Source organism: Podarcis cretensis, assembly GCF_951804945.1.
Source record: "Podarcis cretensis genome assembly, chromosome: 3".
Lineage (NCBI taxonomy): Eukaryota > Metazoa > Chordata > Lepidosauria > Squamata > Lacertidae > Podarcis > Podarcis cretensis.
The window spans coordinates 85124794-85145640 of NC_137172.1; the positions used below are offsets into that span (position 1 = coordinate 85124794).

The following is a 20847-nucleotide window of genomic DNA, read 5'->3' on the forward strand; positions in this document are numbered from 1 at the left end:
CGGTATGTGAAATAGGGGCAAATCCATGACCTGATGGTTTTCCTGCATTAATCCCTTCAACTGACTGTTAAAATCTCTCAGATTATATGCCGGCCATTTTTAATGAAGCTAGCAGCTTCCTCCGGAGCAGGCAGCAGAAACAAACAATATCGTAATTTGAAATTCCCTTGAAGTGCATGGCCTGAAGAGGACAACCGACATTTGCTCTCAAGAGGGAAGCAATCCGGTGCGTAAAATTAAAATAAAAGCATCAGAGACGAATAGATCAGGGCTGCAGGGATTTATTGCCAACCATATTTCGTAGGCTACAGCATTATTACACACTAACTCGGTATAATAATAATAATAATACCCTCCAAGTGTCCCTATTTTCCAGGAACAGTCCCGGATTTACTGAAAACGTCCCGGTTTCTGATTTGATTGCGAAATGTCCCGCTTTTCCTTAGGATGTCCCTATTTTCACTGGAGGGTATGGTCTCGATATCAACATTATGGCAACAACGATGAGGTAGAAGAACATGTCAGGATCTTTGGAGGGGGGAAGCCGGTTGTGGCTAACGCGGAAGGGTGGCGAAAGAAGCAACCCTCCTCTCCCCGCTGCACTCGGGGTAAATGGAGACAGGGCGATCCGCCTTTCTCCTTCCGACCTTCCTTTGGGAAGGAAGCCTCCGCGCGCCGCCGGCTGGCCAATGGCAGGATCCCGCCTCGCCCCTGCGTGCCCTGCATCTGAACCGCAAGGCCTTCCCCTCGCTAGTCGTCTGCGGCGGAGGGGGGGGGCTATCGAACGGGGGAGCCAATCGCGATCCAGAATTGTGCAAATCCCCCCCCCAACACACACACACATGCGCGCGCTTCTCTTTCGCTCTCCGGACGAGGCGGGCGGTCGCTAGTGGCAGCGGGTGGAGGCCGCCGCTTGCGCCCCCAGGAAGGCTCCGCCGAGAGCGCCCAGGCTGCTGCCGCTGCTGCTGCCACCGCTGCTCGTCGGGGCCGCCGCGGATCGGGGACATTTCGTAAGGCACCGCCGGAGGAGGACGCGAGATCTGCGCTTGTGCAGCGGCGGTGGCAGTCATAGCAGCAGCAGCAGCAGCAGCAGCGAGCGAGCAATAGCGGCAGCCGCGTCTTCGTCGCTTCCCTTCGGCGGCCCGCAGAAGGGACATCATGCCGAAAAGAAAGGTGCGTGGAGGTCGCCTCCAGGTCTGAGTTAGAGGGAGGCAGGGCGAGGGGAAAGAAACGCACAATAAAAAGAAAACGCAGCCTTTGGCAACGCGCGGCATTTGCGTGGTTCCGGGAGGCCGCGCGGGTCGTGCACGACTTCAGCGTTGCTGCTGCTGTTGTTGCTGGAAGCGCCTGTTGCAAGAGAAGGCTTGTTGGAAATCTCTGTAGTGTGACATGTGCGTGTGGCCTTCGACGTCTTGCACGTTTTAATGGCGTGTGTGTTTGTGTGATACAACCAGCCGTATGGACTCCTCGCTCCGTCCTTCCCTAGTTGTCCCCGGAGCTGCTTTTGCAGACACAACTCTTGCGCGCTCGCTGGCGCACCGTCGCGGCTGCAGCGCTGCCGCCGCTCCTTTCTCCGCCGGGGAAGAGTTGGCTGCTGACAAACTCCAAGCGGGAGGCTGTGCAAACTGCCTCTGTGTGTTGTTATTGTGTGTGTGTTTGTGTGCATCTCCCCCTTCCCTCCCCCTTCCGGGACCTGCGCCCCCGCCTTGCGCCTGCCTCTTGTCTCCCTTGCAGCCTTGATGATGGTGGTGGCGCCAAGGTAACATGGAGAGACGGGGAGGGGGCAGACCAGAAAAGCCATATTTAGACCAAACGACACCCTTCTCCTCGCCTCCCGTGACAGACCCCGTATGTACCAACTCCGGTGTCAATCAGGACAGGAGGCGGCATCGACGGCCTTGGGCAGCACAGGCTGCCGGGGATCTGCTCGCATACGAAGGCGGCAATAACAACGGAGAGTTTCCAAAGAGCACCCAGGGAGAGCGCTCTGGACGGCGGGGAGGAGCTCGGCACCCTCGGAGGGGAGGGAGGGGAGCCGAGAGGGAGGCCTCTCCGCCGATGCGCCGCTTGGCCTCGGAGAGTTTCCCACCTCCGCTGCCCATTCCTCGTTTCCTTCTCCTGCAGCTGTTGGGGAATTCCTGCGCCCCCTGCACTGCACTCCCCTCCCTCCCCAAATTCAGATCTCGTGCCTCCCCCTGTACGCTTGGATTTGGTGGTATGTTCCTTCCCTATCTCTCGATGCGCTTGTTTCTGGCAGGGAGTTGGTTTTGCATTTCACCCAGAAGCCAGCAAGGCAGGGCTGAAATGGTCAGACGCAGTGCTTTTTTCCTCCGGGGGTACTCAAGGGTACCCCCTGCTCCCCAAAAGTTAAATGCTAAAAGTGTGGCACTTACTGTAACAACTTCATGGTGAGTACCGGCACCTTTTTTAAAAAGAGCGTGAAGATATACAGTGGTACCTCTGGATACGAATGGGATCCGTTCCAGAGCCCCATTCGCATCTAGAAGCAAACATAACTAGCGACAGCACGTCTGCGCATGTGCATGACGTCATTTTGAGCGTCTGCGCATGTGCAAGCGGCAAAACCTGGAAGTAATGCCCTCTGTTACTACGGAGCGCAACTCGAACGTGTTCACCCTGAGGTATGACTCTATTGTTTCCCCCAAAATGGTGCCCTGAAGAAATTTGGGGCTGGGAACTTCATGGGATAAATGCTGAGGAGTTTGCATGTGTAACCAAAACCATGTGTAACCAAAACAACAACAAAATAGTCCAGGGATAGGGAATCTGTGGCACTCCTGATACTGCAATTCCCAGCACCTCAACCATTGGCCATGCCAGCTGGCTCTGATGGGAGTTGGGAGTTTGCAGTGCCACAAAAGAGCGGCTTTCTCTACATAGAAATGGAATTTCTACAGAGGTTCTGTAGAAGTTAATATCTGAATAAAAGGTGCCAATGGCTTTCTAAGGTCAGCAAGTTGTTTAAAACATTGAAATAAAACATGCTGTGCGGTTTTGACAAGAGGAAGAATAAATCCAAATTTGACAAAGTAAAACCAATACACCTGGCTTCGGGTGCCTTTTCTTGTATCTTAACAGCTTGTGTCCTTTCCTTCTCAACCACCTCTTTTGATTTCACTCTGTAATACCTTGGAATCCATTCCGGAAGTCCATTCAACTTCCAAAATGTTCGGAAACCAAGGCACAGCTTCCAATTGACTGCAGGAAGCTCCTGCAGCCAATCAGAAGCCACGGAAGCTGCGTCAGACGTTTGGGTTCCAAAGAACGTTCACAAACCGGAACACTCACTTCCAGGTTTGCAGTGTTCAGGAGCCACAACGTTCGACTCGCAAGGCGTTTGAATTCTGAGGTACGACTGTACAGAATGCAGATAACCATATTATCAAGAAAAGTATGAAACTCTATAGAGCTCGGGGTTTCAATTCAAATGGCATTTAGATATATTTTGAAGTTTTAGCCATCAGTGGACTGGAAGATTCAAACACAAAGTATTTGTGCAGAAAGAAATCTATCAATTACTGAACTATAATACAGTGAATGGTCAGCGCTCTAAGCTCTTCCAGTTAGGCTTTCACATGTCTGCTGCTGTACTGAAAATACTGAATTAGCACTAAGTAAACCAGAGTTTTAGCATGGGATTTATAGCCCAATACTGCACTAGAACATTTGTTTCCCCCCAAACCCTTTCATATGCAGTGGTACCTCGGGTTACATACGCTTCAGGTTACATACACTTCAGGTTACAGACTTCACTAACCCAGAAATAGTGCTTCAGGTTAAGAACTTTGCTTCAGGATAAGAACAGAAATCGTGCTCCGGCAGTGCAGCGGCAGCAGGAGGCCCCATTAGCTAAAGTGGTGCTTCAGGTTAAGAACAGTTTCAGGTTAAGAACGGACCTCCGGAATGAATTAAGTACTTAACCCGAGGTACTACTGTATAATGCTCAGAACAAATGTGCCGTCACCAAGACTCGAAGAGGGCAACCTTTTGAGGTTTACTGTGAAGCTATATGAGTAGTGTTTTGCATTGACCAGTAAAGAAATCTTGTCATGTGCCATGTTAAGCTAGAGGGATGCGGTTATGCTGTTTTGGACACAGGACTTGGTGGTCTTATGGTGGACCCAAGTGGGTTTTACTTTACTTTCTTCAGAATTGTAGTAACTGGGGAACTTGGTCATTCTGTAAAGTAGGAACATAAATTACTGCCCCAAACACAACTCTTAACAGCAGCACTGTGGAAATAATTTGCTATACATAAAAGTGAAATTTGTTTTTAACGCTTTGCCTTTGCAGGTCTGGTTAGGTGACAGTAAATGCAAATGCAGCTTTAAGTCAGACAGTGACCTGATTTGTACATAATACTAAGCTGTGTTTTGGACAGACAGTGAGCTAACTATGAGTTGTTCTAGAGAAAAACAAGCTATGGTTTGTTTCTCTAAAGTTTGCTCTGATTTCCACCAGCTCTTGCTTCATGCTCTTGTAGTTTAGTGAGCTTCTGGGGAAGGGTGGTCAAGCAAACCATGGTTAAGGAAGGGTGCTTGGTTTACATATAATGCCAAGCCATGGTTAAAAGAAATGGATGTTTGTGTAAGCCCAACAACAAACCATGGCTTCAGATCAGCATTATGTGTGAGCAAGCCACTGGTTTCAGATGCTCTGTGGTTCTTTAAACTCAGCTCCACCCATTGTTACAGCTTTTAATGATTTGTTGTTAGACCATTTTCTTTTTAAAACATTTTCTTTACAACCCCCTCAGTCATTGTAATGTTACCTTTAAATAAGAGGTTGGCGGAGGGAAGGTTTCACTAGTAAAGCAAGCACATTGAATTGTTTTTAGGGTTTTCAACCTGAAAATATCAGCTCCTGATGTAATATTGGATCTTTATAGTGAACAGAGCAATCCCGTTTTGCATGTATGGGAACCAGTAGCTCTTCAGATGTTGTTGGACTGATCCCTGGCCATGCTTGTTGGCACTGCAGGTTTCCCCTATCTGCTGTACAACAGTTACATTGAGGGGGCAATCCCTGATTTCCAACCACTCACCCACTAGTTTACTTTCTGTCTCTGTCCATCCAACTCTCTGACCACGCTCTCTTGGAGTTACATCCTGAAGCCAGATCAAATTATTATAGAATCATAGAATCATGTGAGTAAGCAGATCCCCGTCTGCCACTTAAAAACAAACAAACATGTTATTGTAAATATAGAAAAAGCATTCATGATACTATAGTCATTCATCATGCTATAAATAACAAATAAAGAAGAGATTATTCTAAACCAGAGAAAATAGTAAAAACAGATTTCAGACCTTCAGATTTTTCATTCCAGAAAGATTGAAAACCACACACGTTCTCTGTTGGGCAGCATCTAGGATGGAGGAGTTCCTGATGGGGAAATAAAGAATTGGGTGTCACTAGAATTGCAACTTGCATGTGCATGTAAAATGGAACTTAGACTGCATGCACACTGCAGTTTACTTTCCTCCTTGTGCCTTCTCACTAGTAGTCTGGGAAGTAGCTTGCACAGGGCTTTAGCCACAATCTGTATCTATCCTGGTGTTTGTACAGTAGTACTTCTGGTTACATATGCTTCAGGTTACATACGCTTCAGGTTACAGACTCCTCTAACCCAGAAATAGTACCTCAGGTTAAGAGAAGAAGAGTTTGGATTTGATATCCCGCCTTTCACTCCCCTTCAGGAGTCTCAAAGCGGCTAACATTCTCCTTTCCCTTCCTCCCCCACAACAAACACTCTGTGAGGTGAGTGGGGCTGAGAGACTTCAGAGAAGTGTGACTGGCCCAAGGTCACCCAGCAGCTGCATGTGGAGGAGCGGAGACGCGAACCCGGTTCCCCAGGTTTTGAGTCTACCGCTCTTAACTACTACACCACATCAGGATGAGAACAGAAATTGTGCTCCGGCGGTGCAGCAGCAGCAGGAGGCCCCATTAGCTAAAGTGGTGCTTCAGGTTAAGAACAGTTTCAGGTTAAGAACGGACCTCCGGAACGAATTAAGTACTTAACCTGAGATACCACTGTACTGCCTTTTGATGGGTTCTCCCCTAAACCAGCTTTGATCTGAATAGAGAAAAAGAACAACCTAGCTGCATTATAAGCTGGTAGGTAATGTGTACACAGCCTTGTTTAGTGAACAGTATGCACACCCTCCAACGTTTCTCCGATGAAAATGGGAACATCCTATTCCATAATGATTTTACTGTTTATACCCCACGCATCTTAATGGTCTGCCCTAGCTGCTCTGGGCAGCTTCCAACATATATAAAAACACAACAGAACATTAAACATTTTAAAAACTGCCCTATACTGGATTGCCTTCAGACGGCTTAGGGGGTCAGATAATTCCATACACTCCAACATTTCGCCAATGAAAATAGGGACATCCTAAGGAAAAGTGGGACATTCCAGGGTTAAATCAGGAACTGGGATGGCTTCTCTAAATCAGGGACATCCCTGAAAAATAGAGTCTGCAGTATAAAACCAGTGACTGAAAAAGGACTGTGGCCCTTCTCTTCCACTTTGAAAGCAGACCTCTTCACTTTGGCTTCATTCGTTTATTTCATACAATTTATATACCTCTTGTTTGTAAAAAGAAACCTCAGAGTGGTTTACAAAAAGAATAAAACAATGAAATTATCAGAAAAAATAATTAAAAACAATTAGTTTAAGCATTCAAATGATAATTAAAATCTGCACAAGCTAACAACACATTAGACTTCCGGAGGCGGCGCGTCCGGCAATGGCTGCTCTCTCCTAACCGGGAAGAGGGAGCTCCGCAGGAACGGGTCATCCGCTACGGCGCAGCGGAGACCCACATCGGGAAACCACAGGTAGCGTAAGCCTGTGGCCGTGGGACTCGGCGGGCACCAGGAGCGCCCCCCGAAACGCAGAAGGGACCCCGTAAGAGGTCCCGGAACGTGGAAGGGTAAGCGCGGTGCTGTGAGTCAATCGCTCTTTCTGCGGAGTGAAGCCACGTAGCTGCTGTCGGCGAGCGCTGTCCTCTTTTCCTGGAATCATTCGGCTTGAAACCAACAACTCGTGAGTAAGATAAGAAAAGACAAGGTTCGGGACCAAAATTTCTGTTAATTCGGCTAAAAGCGAGAGACGTAACCAGGAAGTCCATCTCTTGCCACTGCCTAAGATCTAAAGCAAAGGCTTTGATGTCTGGAGCCTTTGAAGAGGTGTCAAAAAATAATCAACTCTTACATCTATTTAAGCTACTTCAGGACTTAACTTTTTAAAGTCTTATTTTAATTCATGAACTGTGTGATACCTCCACTGTTGGATTTACAAATTGACAAAAAATCCCAGGCGGTCGGACTGCCTAGACACCAGAACTGTCAGATTGCAAGAGTTTGATATTTTGTTGCTGGAGCCAGTATTAGCTGAGCCTAAATGGAACTGTTGCTTTGAACTGTTACATTCTGCACTTAATGAGACATTGTTATATATTGAGACCAACTCTGCCAAATATAACTGCTGAAGGTTTTCTAAGAAATTAAAGGCTGCTTGGACATTCTTTTTAAAGTATTGAAGTTTGGAAAATTTTAATAATTGATATTAACTAATTTGACTCCTTCCCTACAATACAAGTGGGCTCCCCCTAGAGGATTTTTGGATTTACAACTATACGTGACTTCCCTTTTGGTTTCCTTTCCTCCTATTTGGTTGTTTATCTTATGGGCTTGTGGATTCCCATGAGAACATACTCAGTTTGACCTTGACTCGTAGACAGAAGAGGAATGAGCGGTACTGGGAGACAAACAAGAGTGGGTAGAGGAAAAAAGCAAACAACTTTGAATTTACTTTCCCAGCCGCGTAGATTATCGGTCCCTGATGTTTTGGAACTAGAAGAAAGTGAGCAGCTGTTGGGTGAAGATATGGCAGCAGGTGGAACTGCTTCAGTATTAGACAAAATACTTGAAAAATTGGAAGGCCTAGATAAAAAGGTGGATGAACAAACGTCAAAAGATTGACCAGACCAGAGAATCTGTTAATAAGTTAACTGAACAAGTCACTTTGAACGCGCAAGCAATTAGCAACTTATCTGAATCCACGGTAGAAAATCGGAAATTGGCAGAGGAAGCCATCCAGAAAACTGCGGTATTGGAGCAGGAGGTGAGACCACTCCGCAAGCAGGTTGGGGAACAACAGGCCTATCTGTCTATGATTGAACTTCGGGCCAGGGAAAATAATTTAAAATTGAGGTTTATACCAGAACTTGAACATGAGCAAGGGAACTTAACTGAGTTTTTAACAAAAGAATTTTCCAAGTGGTGGCCTTTGGAGGAAGAAAAGGACTTTAAAATTGTGACTGCTTTCAGGCTTGGGAAATTTATAAGGAAGGACAAGCCCAGAGATTGTTTGATTACCCTGAGATCCAAGGAGGAAAGGGACAAAATACTAGGACTACACTACGGAAAGTCACTTGAAATTTTGGACAAAAGAGCAGAGATTTACAAGGACATTTCTAAACAACTTTTGGATCTTAGATCCACCTACCTTGAAGTAGTCAAGCTCTTGAGGAGCAACTTGATTATCTTTAGGTGGGAATTTCCACAAGGACTATCTTTTACGTTCAGGGGGAAGAAGGTGAAAATTAAAACAGCTGAAGACAGAGACAAATTTTTGAATACCTACGGAGAGGACCTTCAGAAAGGAATTGAAAGACCCTCAGGGGCTGGATTACAGCTTGTACCTACACCTACACCTTCGGGGTCTGTAGACCAGGATAAAAAGATACCACCACCAGAACAATAACAGATTTTACCAGGATGTCTCTGCAACTTCTGAGCTGGAACATAAATGGCGCCAACGTTCCGGAAAAAAGGAGAAGGATATTTCATATTTTGAAAAAAGAACAATTGGACATTATTTGCTTGCAAGAAACACATGTGACTAGGCTACATAGAAAAGTGTTAATAAATAAAAGATTAGGCCAAGAATTTATTTCATCGAGTAAAGAAAAGAGGGGTGGTGATATATGTAAAAGAGAGCCTGTCACCAAAATTTTTATTTAAAGATGAATAAGGACGAATTTTGGCAATTGAGATCCAGACCCAAGGAGAAAAGTTTTTGTTATTAGGAATTTATGCGCCAAATGAGGGAAAATCGGAATTTTACAAGAAGCTGCATGAGATTATGCTGGACTATCTGGACTATGATAACATCATCATGATGGGAGATATGAATGGAGTGGTATCAACCAACATGGACAAGTCACATAGTCAAAACGTGACAAAAGACGGCAGACTACCGAAATCATTCTTTGAAATGACTGACAACATGGACTTGATTGACATTTGGAGAACAAAGAACCCTCTAGGAAGAGAAGGAACATTCTTTTCTGAAGCCCAACTGACATGGACAAGAATCGACCAAATTTGGATAACCAGAGGCCTGGCACCCAAGATAAAAAAAGTGGAAATCTGCCCAAAGACTTGCTCCGACCATAATGCGGTGAAGATGGATATGAGATTAATTCCAACCGGCTCCTTTAGATGGAGAATGAATGACAATTTGTTTAGAGATCAGGACATTATTAAAAAGGCCCAAAAAGCTTTGAAGGACTATTTTGAGATAAACCTGAACACTACGGTGGAAAAAAGAACTGTCTGGGACGCAAGTAAGGCGGTCATGAGGGGGTTTCTGATACAACAGAATACTATTAAGAAAAAAGTACAGAATGATAAGAAAGATAAGATTCTGGAGAAAATTAAAGAAGGTGAGAAGAAGTTAAGATCGAGACCGAAATCAAAGGAGATAGTAAGAGAAATCAAACATTATCAAGCACAATATTCAAAACTGATAAACCAGGAAGTGGAATGGAAAGTTAAGTTAATGAAACAAAGATCCTTTGAATCGGCAAACAAATGTGGAAAGCTGCTAGCATGGCAGCTGAAAAAGAGACAAAAGCTGAACACAGTAACAAGTTTAGAAATTGAGGGAAGAAATATTCAGAACCCAGTGGAAATCAGAAAGCGCTTCCAGAGATATTTCAAACAACTATACACTCAAGGGCCGCAAAATGAATCAGAGATAGAACAGTTTCTAAAGAAGAATGGTTTACCAAAGTTGTCTCTGCGGAACAGAACAATCCTGAATTATAAAATAACACAATTAGAGATCGAGGAGGCCATTCAGAACATGCAACTGGGCAAGTCTCCAGGGCCAGGTGGGCTTACCTCCAAATATTATAAGACATTGAAAGACTATTTGATACATCCATTAATAGAGGTTTGCAATGAAATTATGGAGGGGAAGAAGGCACCGGAGTCGTGGAAAGAAGCTTTCATCACATTGATACCCAAACTAGAAACTGAAAAGACACAACTTAAGAACTACCGCCCCATCTCCCTCCTAAATGTGGATTACAAAATATTTGCAGACATTTTAGCAAGTAGATTTAAAAAAGTTTTAAATGAAGTAATTCACAAGGACCAGGCAGGCTTTCTCCCAGGTAGACATTTGTTTGCAAACACGAGGAACATTATTGATATTTTGGAACTCTTGCAAGCAAACAATACAAAAGCAGTTTTGATATTTATAGACGCGGAGAAGGCCTTTGACAATATCTCCTGGAAGTTTATGAAGAAAAATTTGGAAGGAATGGGAGTGGGGCGGGGGTTTTACAATGGGATAGAGGCAATTTATTCAGAGCAAAAGGCAAAATTGATAGTCAACAATGTGGTGACAGAAGAGATTAGAATTGAAAAAGGAACACGACAAGGTTGCCCTATATCCCCTTTGTTATTTATATCGGTCCTAGAAGTGCTCTTGAATATGATCAGAGGAGACCGGTTGGTGGAAGGTATCCAGGTCGGAGCGAAACAATATAAACTGAAAGCATTTGCAGATGACCTAGTTTTGACCCTACAGGAGCCAGAGCCTAGTACCAAAAGGGTATTGCAATTGATTTATGAGTTTGGTCGAGTGGCGGGATTTAAACTTAATAAGCAAAAAACCAAGGTTTTAGAAAAAAATTTGACTTCTTCAGAATCAGAAAGGTTTCAGAAAGAGACAGAATTAAATGTGGTTAAAAAAGTAAGATACCTAGGGGTAAACATAACAGCGAAGAACAGGAACTTATTTAAAGATAATTATGAAAAATGTTGGTCTGAAATTAAAAGGGATCTAGATGTTTGGTCAAGATTGAAACTTTCCTTGACAGGACGTATTGCTGCTATTAAGATGAATGTATTGCAAAAAATGTTGTTTTTGTTTCAAACTTTGCAGATTGTGGACAAAATGGAGTGTTTTGGGAGGTGGCAGAGAGATATTTCAAAATTTGTCTGGCAGGGCAAAAAGCCCAGAATTAAGTTTAAGATATTAACTGATGCTAAAGAAAGAGGGGGCTTTGCCCTGCCAGACTTAAAGTTGTATTATGAATCAGCAGCTTTCTGCTGGTTGAAAGACTGGCTACTTCTTGAGAACACTGATGTTTTAGATTTGGAAGGATTCAACAATGTGTTTGGGTGGCATGCATATCTGTGGTATGACAAGGCTAAAATACATAAGAATTTCAAGAACCATGTTGTCAGAAAAGCAGTATTTAATGTCTGGTTGAAATATAAAGACTTATTGGAAAACAAGACCCCAAGGTGGTTATCACCAATGGAGGCTAAGGCCTTGAAAAAACTCAATATGGAGGCCAAATGGCCGAAATATTGGGAAATAATAGAAAAAGATGGAGATAACTGGAGGTTGCAGAGTATGGAGAAAATAAAAGATAAAGTGCGAGACTGGCTACATTATGCTCAGATTAAAGAAGTCTTTAAGTTGGACAAAAAGGTAGGATTCCAGGTGGAAAAATCAAAGTTAGAAACAGAATTGTTAGAACCCAGCTCTAAGATACTTTCAAGAATGTATAATTTGCTGTTAAAATGGAATACACAGGATGAAACGGTCAAATCAGCTATGATAAAATGGGCACAGGACATAGGGTACAACATCATGTTTGCTGACTGGGAAAAGTTATGGACCACAGGTTTGAGATTTACGGCATGTAATGCCTTGAAAGAAAATATTATGAAAATGATATACAGGTGGTACATGACCCCAGTCAAGCTTGCAAAGATATACCATGTGTCTGATAATAAATGTTGGAAGTGTAAAGAAGCTGAAGGAACATTCTTTCACCTCTGGTGGACTTGCCCTAGAGTGAAGGTTTTCTGGGAAATGATTTATAATGAACTGAAAAAGGTATTTAAGTATACCTTCCTTAAGAAACCAGAGGCCTTTCTCTTGGGCATTGTTGGTCAGAGTGTGCAAAAGAAGGATCGAACCTTTTTTATGTACGCTACAACAGCAGCAAGGATACTCATCGCTAAAAGCTGGAAAACTCAAGAATTACCCACACTGGAAGAATGGCAGATGCAACTGATAGACTATATGGAACTGGCGGAGATGACTGGCAGAATCCGAGACCTGGGAGAAGAACTGGTGGAGGAAGATTGGAAGAAATTCAAGGATTATCTACAAAAATATTGTAAATTGTATGATTGTTAAGAAAGATGTAAGATTAGCAAAAACATGGCTTCAACAAACTAGTTATAAAGAATATAAATTTAAATTTAATTGGAAGATGAAAAGATAAATCTTGGATAAGTAACATTTTATAATTAAGTTTTAATAAGAGTATGTTAAATCTTAAAATTTGAGATATTAATATTGAAAAATTATATTATATGAATTAAACCAAGTTAATAATTTGCTGGTAAAATTTATGAGTTTAGAAAGCAGGAACAAGGGTTGTGAGGAAGTCCAAAGATGAATATGAAATGTGGATTTTGGAAAAGATTGTGTTATTATCTATGTATTTTATTGTTAAACTAAAATTTAATAAATATTATAAAAAAAAAAAGCTAACAACACATTAAAACACATAGAAACATTCTACATATCTGGGTAGGATTGTTTAACCAAAAATGTTTTTAAGAGCCGCCCAAAAAGAGTACAGTGGTACCTCGGGTTAAGTACTTAATTTGTTCCGGAGGTCCGTTCTTAACCTGAAACTGTTCTTAACCTGAAGCACCACTTTAGCTAATGGGGCCTCCTGCTGCCACCACGCTGCCGGAGCACGATTTCTGTTTTCATCCTGAAGCAAAGTTCTTAACCTGAAGCACTATTTCTGGGTTAGCAGAGTCTGTAACCTGAAGCGTATGTAACCTGAAGCGTATGTAACCTGAAGCGTATGTAACCTGAGGTACCACTCTACAGTGAAGGCGCCTGCCTGATGTTAGTAGGCAGGGAGTTCCAAAGTTTGAGTGTTTCCGCACTGGAAGTTTGAATTCTTACAAATGCAGAACAAGTATTATGTGGCACCTATAATAGCACCAGCTCTGCAGATTGAAGCGGTTGTGTGGGCCTTCTGTCCTCGCCTCCACTGAGGTATTTTATTGGTGATATTGCTGTTGACAAACGGTAAATTGCCTGATAGCTGAGCTTTTTAGGGCTAGATCAAAAAAGAGCACTTATGTAAAACAAATTGCTCAGATGGGGAGCTGGAGATTACTATAAGTAGAAGTGGAATGTCACTAAAGCTGGGTGACTTCTGAAGCCCAACTCCCTGCTGCTTTACAAAATAGATAAATAAAATGTATTAAAAATATTCACGACCTGGCATTCCGCTATACACCTCAAGATGTTCTGTACTCTGGGGGAGGGGGGAGGGAGGAAAAATGGCGGGGGGGAATAAGGATATGTTTTTGGATAATATGTCTTCTCATAACTTTGAATAAAAAAAAATTAAAATAAAATAAACAATGGTACAAAATAATAAAGGTGCAATGATTAGGGGGGGGGGGAGATGTTCTGTACTCTGCAACATTGGAAATCACCTTTCCAGAGTCAGCTTCTAAGTGTGCTGCTTGTTTTGTAATCCAGTCAAGCAGTGCTATCATAACGTACACCTCTGCCATTGAATATCCAGCAGTTTTGCATCCACCTACCCCTGGGCAGTCCTTAAAAACCTACCAAAAATGGTGGGACGTTTCCTTTTTTTTTTTAAAAGAAGACCACAATTCTAATGGTAGTGTTTAAATTTTATAGACATGGAAGCAAAAGTAAAAGATAAAGCAGTGTGTGCCCACTCAGGAGCTTCAGATAAGCTTTCACAAAAATTCGTTTGCTGTACTGTGTTCATTTGTAACCTCTGGTATGTCGCCTCGTGTTCTGTGCTACTCTCTGCAAGGAAACCAGTGTGTAGGTAGCCTTGGCCCAGGAAGCAAAAGCATACTAACTTCATATCCTTCTCTATACTAAATCTGCTGGTTTGTAATGACAGGTACCTGTCAAGGCTATGCAGGCCAATAAATCAATACAGAAATCTTCAGCTTTTTGCCAGGTACAGTAAACAATAATGTTCACTAGATAGCAGTTCCCAATTTAAAATAAGCAAGTGTTCATAATCCATATATACACACACAGGTGGTTTTTTTTTTTTTTTAAAAAAAAAGAAAGATTGAATCAGAGATGAGATTGCAAATAGGTTTTCAGCAGATCAGTAAGAATGTTAGACTCAAATGGATCAATTTCGTTGATAAGCTCTGTACTCCCAGAACAGTTTGTACAAATGTAAAAGAAGACTGTTGGTAATTGAAATATCCTACGATTTACATTCTTATTCTTGGACCACAGTTTAGTTACCCAGGACTGAATTGCATGGGGTTGGATCCAGGCTAAAGTTATTTGAACCTGGTTCTTGTTAAAATCAATGGGATTTGAGTTAAATTCTGACTAATGCCTGATTAAGTTCAGTGGAACCCAAGCTTGACTAACTTTGTCTGAACCCATAGATTACAGTGAAACTTTTGAAGCATGTTCTGAGGATCTAGGCTGTGAGGCTGAGATCTGAAGCTGCATTTTATTTGAAAATCAACAATATGTAATTCTCTGTTCATTAAAATGGTGCCTCTTTATTAATCAGGGCAGCAGAAGTTTTTAATGCAAGTGTTGGTAAAAACTGCAGTAGTAAGCACTGTCTTAAAAGAGGGATTCTCTCTTTTCACACGTACAAGAGGAATGCCTTCTTTTCAATGATGCCAGCTATTGCATGTGTGTGCATTATCAAAAAACATAGAAAATGTGCCCCTGTCATGTTTCAGAAATACTAGGTTGGATTCAGGTAGAGGCGAGCAGACAGAGGTGTTGTTTTGTGAACTGTTGTACAAGCACATTGTGAAATGTCGTTTACAAATGGAAACACACCTCTGGTTTTTAGTCGTCTTTTTCTCATAAAAGGATCTTGCACTAAATATGAAAAAGCCCTTCCATGTGTGGAGAAGCCCTTTGCTCCCGTCTAACTTAATGTTTGTACCTATATGCACATTTAACTGGTAGATATATTAATCAATTAAACACATACAGCTTATTATTAAAAATATTTAACTGGGTTGCAGCCCTAATTTAAATATATTGTCTGTCTAACAGAAAATGCATCAAACCAAATGCATATATTTTGATAAAGAGCAATCACTTTGATCATCACCTAGAACCTGAGGACAAGCATTTGAGGCCTTTTGGTGCCTGTAAGTCTGAGTTTGGGAATCTATGGTTATGCTACAACTTGCATTATCTCTGACTACTGGTCATGCTGGTTGGTATTGATGGGAATTGGGAGTCCAACAATATTTGGAGGGCTACACAGGTTCTCTTTCCTTGCTGTAAATAGACCTTGGAGGCTGGGTATTGAGTGGTGTACTGCTGGTTGTTGTGCACAAATTATACCTGTTTCAAATTTATTTATATTATTTTATATTTTATTTATTATTTTCATAGCCCACATTTCCTCCCAAGGAGCTTAAGGCAGCATACAGCAGCAACCCTGTGAGATAGAATCATAGAATTGTAGATTGGGATCATTAATAATAATAATAATAATAATAATAATAATAATAATATTTATACCCCGCCCATCTGGCTGGGTTTCCCCAGCCACTCTGGCCAGCTCCCAATAGAATATTAAAACCACAATAAATACATCAAACACTAAAAACTTCCCTAAACAGGGCTGCCTTCAGATGTTTTCTAAAAGTCAAGTAGTTGTTTATTTCTCTGGAAAGGGTCTTGGGGTCATCTAGACCAACCCCCTGCAGGCTGAGAGTGAGTGACTGCCCCAAGGTTTCCCAATGAGCTTCATGACCATGTGGGGGATTTGAACCCTATTCTCCCAGGTCCTAGTTCAACACTACACTACGTTGGCTCTCAGAGTTGGCTCGGTTGGTAGAGCTTGAGACTCTGGATCTCAGAGTCGTGAGTTTGAGCCCACCTATGGGCAAAGATTCCTGCATCGCAGGAGGTTGGAATAGATGACCTTCGAGCTCCCTTCCAACTTTGCTATTCTATGCTTCTGAGTTTCAAAAGTGTTGGTCCTGTGTCCATTACCGGATCTCTTGAATTTACCAGGCTAGATTCCAAGGGCAAAGATGGATCAGGTACAGTGCAGAGGAGGCACAGGGGTTTCTTCTGTGTCCTGCAATCAATCGTGTGTGAGGGTGTGCACGCTCTTTTTTAATAATAATTTTTATTAGGCTTTTGAGAATAAATATAAAAGCAGGATAAAGTACAGTACACTGATACAGTTGCAGTACACTTTTATACTTCACTTAGCAAACATACATAGAAACACTATAACAAATAAACAAACTAATTGAAACAAAACTAAATCCCCCTCGCTCCCCTCAGTAGGTTTTTGTTGTTGTTGCTGTTCTCTGTTCTTTTGATGAATAATTCATGGAGTAATTTTGAATAGATAATTTTGGCTGTAGAAATACAGCAAAGATTTAAAGGGTTGTGTTTTGTTTTTTTGTGTGTTTTTTTAAAAAAGGGGTTAAAACTGTGTATGGCTACAATCCATATTCTACTGAAGAGCAAGCTCCATTGAAGTTAATGGGACTGACTTCTAACTAATAAGCTAATACAGTGGTGCCTCGCAAGACGAAAAGAATCCGTTCCGCGATTACCTTCGTCTAGCGGTTTTTTCGTCTTGTGAAGCAAGCCCATTGACGGCTTAGCGGATTAGCGCTATTAGCGGCTTAGCGGCTTTTAGCGGCTTATCAGCTTAGCGGATAAGCGGCTTAGCGGCTTAGAAAAAGGGGGGGGGCGAGGAAAAAAAAGTCGGAAAAACTCGCAAGACATTTCGTCTTGCGAAGCAAGCCCATAGGGAAATTTGTTTTGCGAAGCACCTCCAAAACGGAAAACCCTTTCGTCTAGCGGGTTTTCCGTCTTGCGAGGCGTTCATCTTGCGGGGCACCACTGTAACTAGGATCAGCCTGTATATCAGGATTGGGAAGATGCTCGAAATTCAAACAAATCCTTTGTGTGCACAGAGTGAATTCTGCAAGCACAGTGGAATTTCCATTTACTTTCTTTCCCCCGGTGTGCTCCCAAATCTGCCCTGGGGACCCCCCTCCCAACTCTCTGGTGTAGATTTTGGGGTGGGGAAAGAGATGGATGGGTAGTTCAGTTTTGCTCACAGAAGTGATTTGGAGCAAGCAGCGATTTATCTCAATAAAATCCATAGTGTCAGGTTTTTTGCTTGGTGTTGATGTGCCTGGAGGTTTTTGTTTTTTAGACCGGTGTGTATGAACCTGCGTGTGTTTTGATGTCTTCAAGTCATGTGGCTATGTCGCCATGATCCAAAAATTTCCTGCAGCTGTTGGAGCTCTGCCTCAAATGTGGAGTTTCTACATCCAGAAATGTGGCCCAGTTTATTTCAGCGAAGGCTGTGAATTGCACATACATTCCTTTGTGTGACACACACACAGATAGATAGATTGTATTGACGTAAACAAGAAACTTGACTCACATTGCCCACTGTTTTTCTGCTCTTGGACTCTTCAAGGCCAAGGCCTCACTTTATTGAACTCTGTGGGCCTTGCTTCTGAGTTACTGTGCGTAAGATGGGACTGGCAGTGTATTAAGCATTAGTGCCTAGTTCACTCTCATTTCAGGAAAGTGTCACTTCATGATGTTGACATTACCCTCTTAAGGATTAGAAAATTATCATTCTGCTTCCAGTGCATATTTTTAGAATTTAAATCTTCTCTGTGAAGGAGTGAAACTGTTTCAGCCATTTTGTGTGCTTTGTTCTTGATTGTAAAATGGTTTCTTTTAGTTAGTTTGCTCTTTGCAGGAGGGTCAAATTTTCAGCCCTAGAAAAGGAAAATTAAGAGTGAAATGAAACAGTAAAATAGAAAGAGGGGGCTGGGAAAGAAAGCAAAGAAATTGTGGGAGCGAGAAACCCACAGAGAACTCGGCTGCCCTTCTGATTGGCCAAGACATTGGAATAGGGAGCGGAAATCATGTATATAAGTGAAGCTGATAAGTATCGTTTGACCTTTGTTTGAAGAAACGAGAAAGCTAAAATCAGAGAAAAGAAGGCAGGATGGAGAGGAGGGATGCAGGAAACCTAGAATCCAGAAGCTGAACTGAGAGAACTAATGACTTGAGTAAGGAAACAATATAAACTAGGTTTATCTGGATGTGTTTTCTTCTTTTATATTTCAGGAGTGGCTCGCCTAGTGGGGCAGAGCTGCAGCAGTCGCCTCCCAGCATTGGTGTCAGGTTTGGGGCCCTGCTTAACTTGGCAAGCCACTCCTGATATTTTTTTTAATTTGCTCTTTTGGTTACTAAAATTGTTCAAATTGTTCAAATTGTTACTAAAAACTGGCTCACTTTATGTGTGAGCCACCTTACTATTCGCCCCATGCCTCCTAGCCAGGCCATGCTACCCAGAGAAATGGCTAGGCCGCTAAATAAATGTCAGCGGTGAACATCCTGATATGTGGAAGCAATCAGGGAATAAGGTATCTTCTTGGTGGTAGTGTTCAGGACCAAGGAAGAAAGGGCTGGATTAGTGGGTTTCCTCACTTACCTGCTTCTTACGGTGCAGGGCAGGCTGCTGTCCATGGTCTCATACTCATATTTTCTTCTCTTAGATGTCATTACATATTTAATGGAAGCATCTACATAGCTGTGGAAGCACATTTTATTACGGTATGCACATTTAGTATGAAGATGCAGGTTGCAACTCAAAACTCTCAAACTACACTGGTACCTCGGTTTAAGAACAGCCCTTTTACGAACTATTTGGTTTACGAACTCCACAAAACTGGAAGTAGTGTCCTGGTTTGTGAACTTTACCTTGGTCTAAGAACAAAATCTGAATGGTGGAAGGGCACCGGCGGTGGGAGGCCTCATTAGGTTTTGGTTTAAGAACATATTTCCGGAACAGATTAAGTTCGTAAACCGAGGTACCACTGTACTAGAATAAGGTACAAATACAAAAGGTGGTAGTCTAGAGAGGTGTTTTGGCCTACATATGCTCTAAAGGACTTTGAAAAGAAATTAAATGGCAATGGTTCATGCCAGAGAAGAAGCACTTCTCTGGGAAACATTTGTACTGACTAAGGGTGGGATCCTTGTGCTGGCTGGGCTTTCCAGCATGGCCACATCTCTGCTGCTCATAGTGTCCTCAGCCAAAGGGGCAGGGGCACTGATCTGATCAGGTCTGATGCTGTCACATGATGGCGGTGAGACCAGCTTGGCAGCCAGCAGATCCACAGCCGGCTCAGCCCCACCCTGAGAATGCCCTGTTTTTTTGAGGCCTTCCGTTGGCTCTCGCCAATGGATCTCCTGCCCACCTGCACCTTTGGCAGGTGGTAGCAGGAGATTGGCAGTGATGGAGTGACATGGGAGCCACGCTGAGCCAGGGGAGGACGTGGCCACAAGTAGCTTTTTAGCTAAATCAAGATCTGGGTGTTTCGAAACAGACCAATGACGTGGGGGAGAAAACTTTCCATTCCAGTCCCTTATTTTTCCACCGAAAGAAATCCATTTCAAGAAGATTATTCGTTCCATCAACAGTTAGTAGCAATGGCAATATTGTGTAAGTTCTAAAGTTGTAACTGATGATTTTCTGGATATTTTTCTTAGGTAGTGTGTTAGGGAGCACATAACATGCTTTATTGATTTTTAGATAGAGGTACAAACAAGTGCATATACTAAACCAAACTCAAATTAATACTGTAAATTTACCTAATTGGCTGTGTAGGTCAGATTAGCACCAAACCTAAAATTGTTAACATTGCTAAAATGGAATGGAAGCATATCCTGCTGTTTACATATTACACTTAAGCTACATTTAAGTGTGCATTCTTTATTCTTGAATCAAATACTGCTTACTGTTTATATACCTGCTACTTGGAGAGTTTTTTGTTTTTTTAATCCTTCCCCAAAATAAATCAAACATGTTAAAGCAGATCACACTGTAAATATTTAGGGCGCATCAGAAAAAAACCATCCAGTTCAAATCACAGGATATGATAAAGGCTGCTGTTTAAATTTAAAACGTGAAAATTCTATTGAGCCCATGCAAGCATGTAGTTTTTATACATTGAAAAAGAGGGCTTGTATTAATGCTGATTAGGTAATTGATGAAAGATTCATTCCATATACAAGTAGACCTGAATTTTAAACATACCTATATACAAGATACATACATTGAATATTTCAGAATGTATGGAATGCTTGTAGTTGTTCTATTTTAATACTTTTTAAAACCTTCCTGATGTTTAAAAGTCACATAGTAGCATTGTTATTTGTAATTTTCATGGGTTGTTTTAAGAAGAATGTCCATAGTAAGTAAAAAGCAGTTTGAGTTTGCCTGGGCTTTCTGTGATTGCAGAATTTTTATGTCCCATGGAGAGCAATAGCCAGTATATCAGCAAACCAAACTAGTGAGATTCCCATTGGTTTTTTGAAATACAGAGTATTGTGGTAGTGCTTTTGATCTATCATCCCACTCTGAA

General features: G+C 42.3%; 1 protein-coding gene and 1 long non-coding RNA gene across 7 annotated transcripts in view; one reads left to right on the forward strand and one right to left on the reverse strand.

The window, feature by feature from the left end:
• The first annotated feature begins 823 nt into the window (after positions 1-823).
• The window catches only part of HMGN3 (high mobility group nucleosomal binding domain 3), a 36246-nt gene continuing 16222 nt past the window's right edge, over positions 824-20847 (forward strand). For 4 of the 6 annotated variants that reach the window (XM_079970597.1, XM_079970600.1, XM_079970601.1 and 1 more), the window contains exons 1-2: positions 18782-18843; positions 18976-19033. In XM_079970597.1, coding sequence (XP_079826723.1) covers positions 18797-18843; positions 18976-19033 — 105 coding nt within the window. In that variant the 5' untranslated portion in view covers positions 18782-18796. Of the gene's footprint in view, positions 1174-1727; positions 1760-18781; positions 18844-18975; positions 19034-20847 lie in introns of those variants that run through there. The other 2 variants (XM_079970598.1, XM_079970599.1) reach the window with 2 other exon arrangements.
• LOC307212975 overlaps positions 18053-20847 on the reverse strand; it is a 39708-nt gene continuing 36913 nt past the window's right edge. Inside the window, exons 4-5 of the long non-coding RNA XR_013837318.1 lie at positions 18912-19010; positions 18053-18189 (exon numbers count right to left, since the gene is read on the reverse strand). This is a non-coding gene — a long non-coding RNA (uncharacterized lncRNA). The remainder of the gene's footprint in view (positions 18190-18911; positions 19011-20847) is intronic.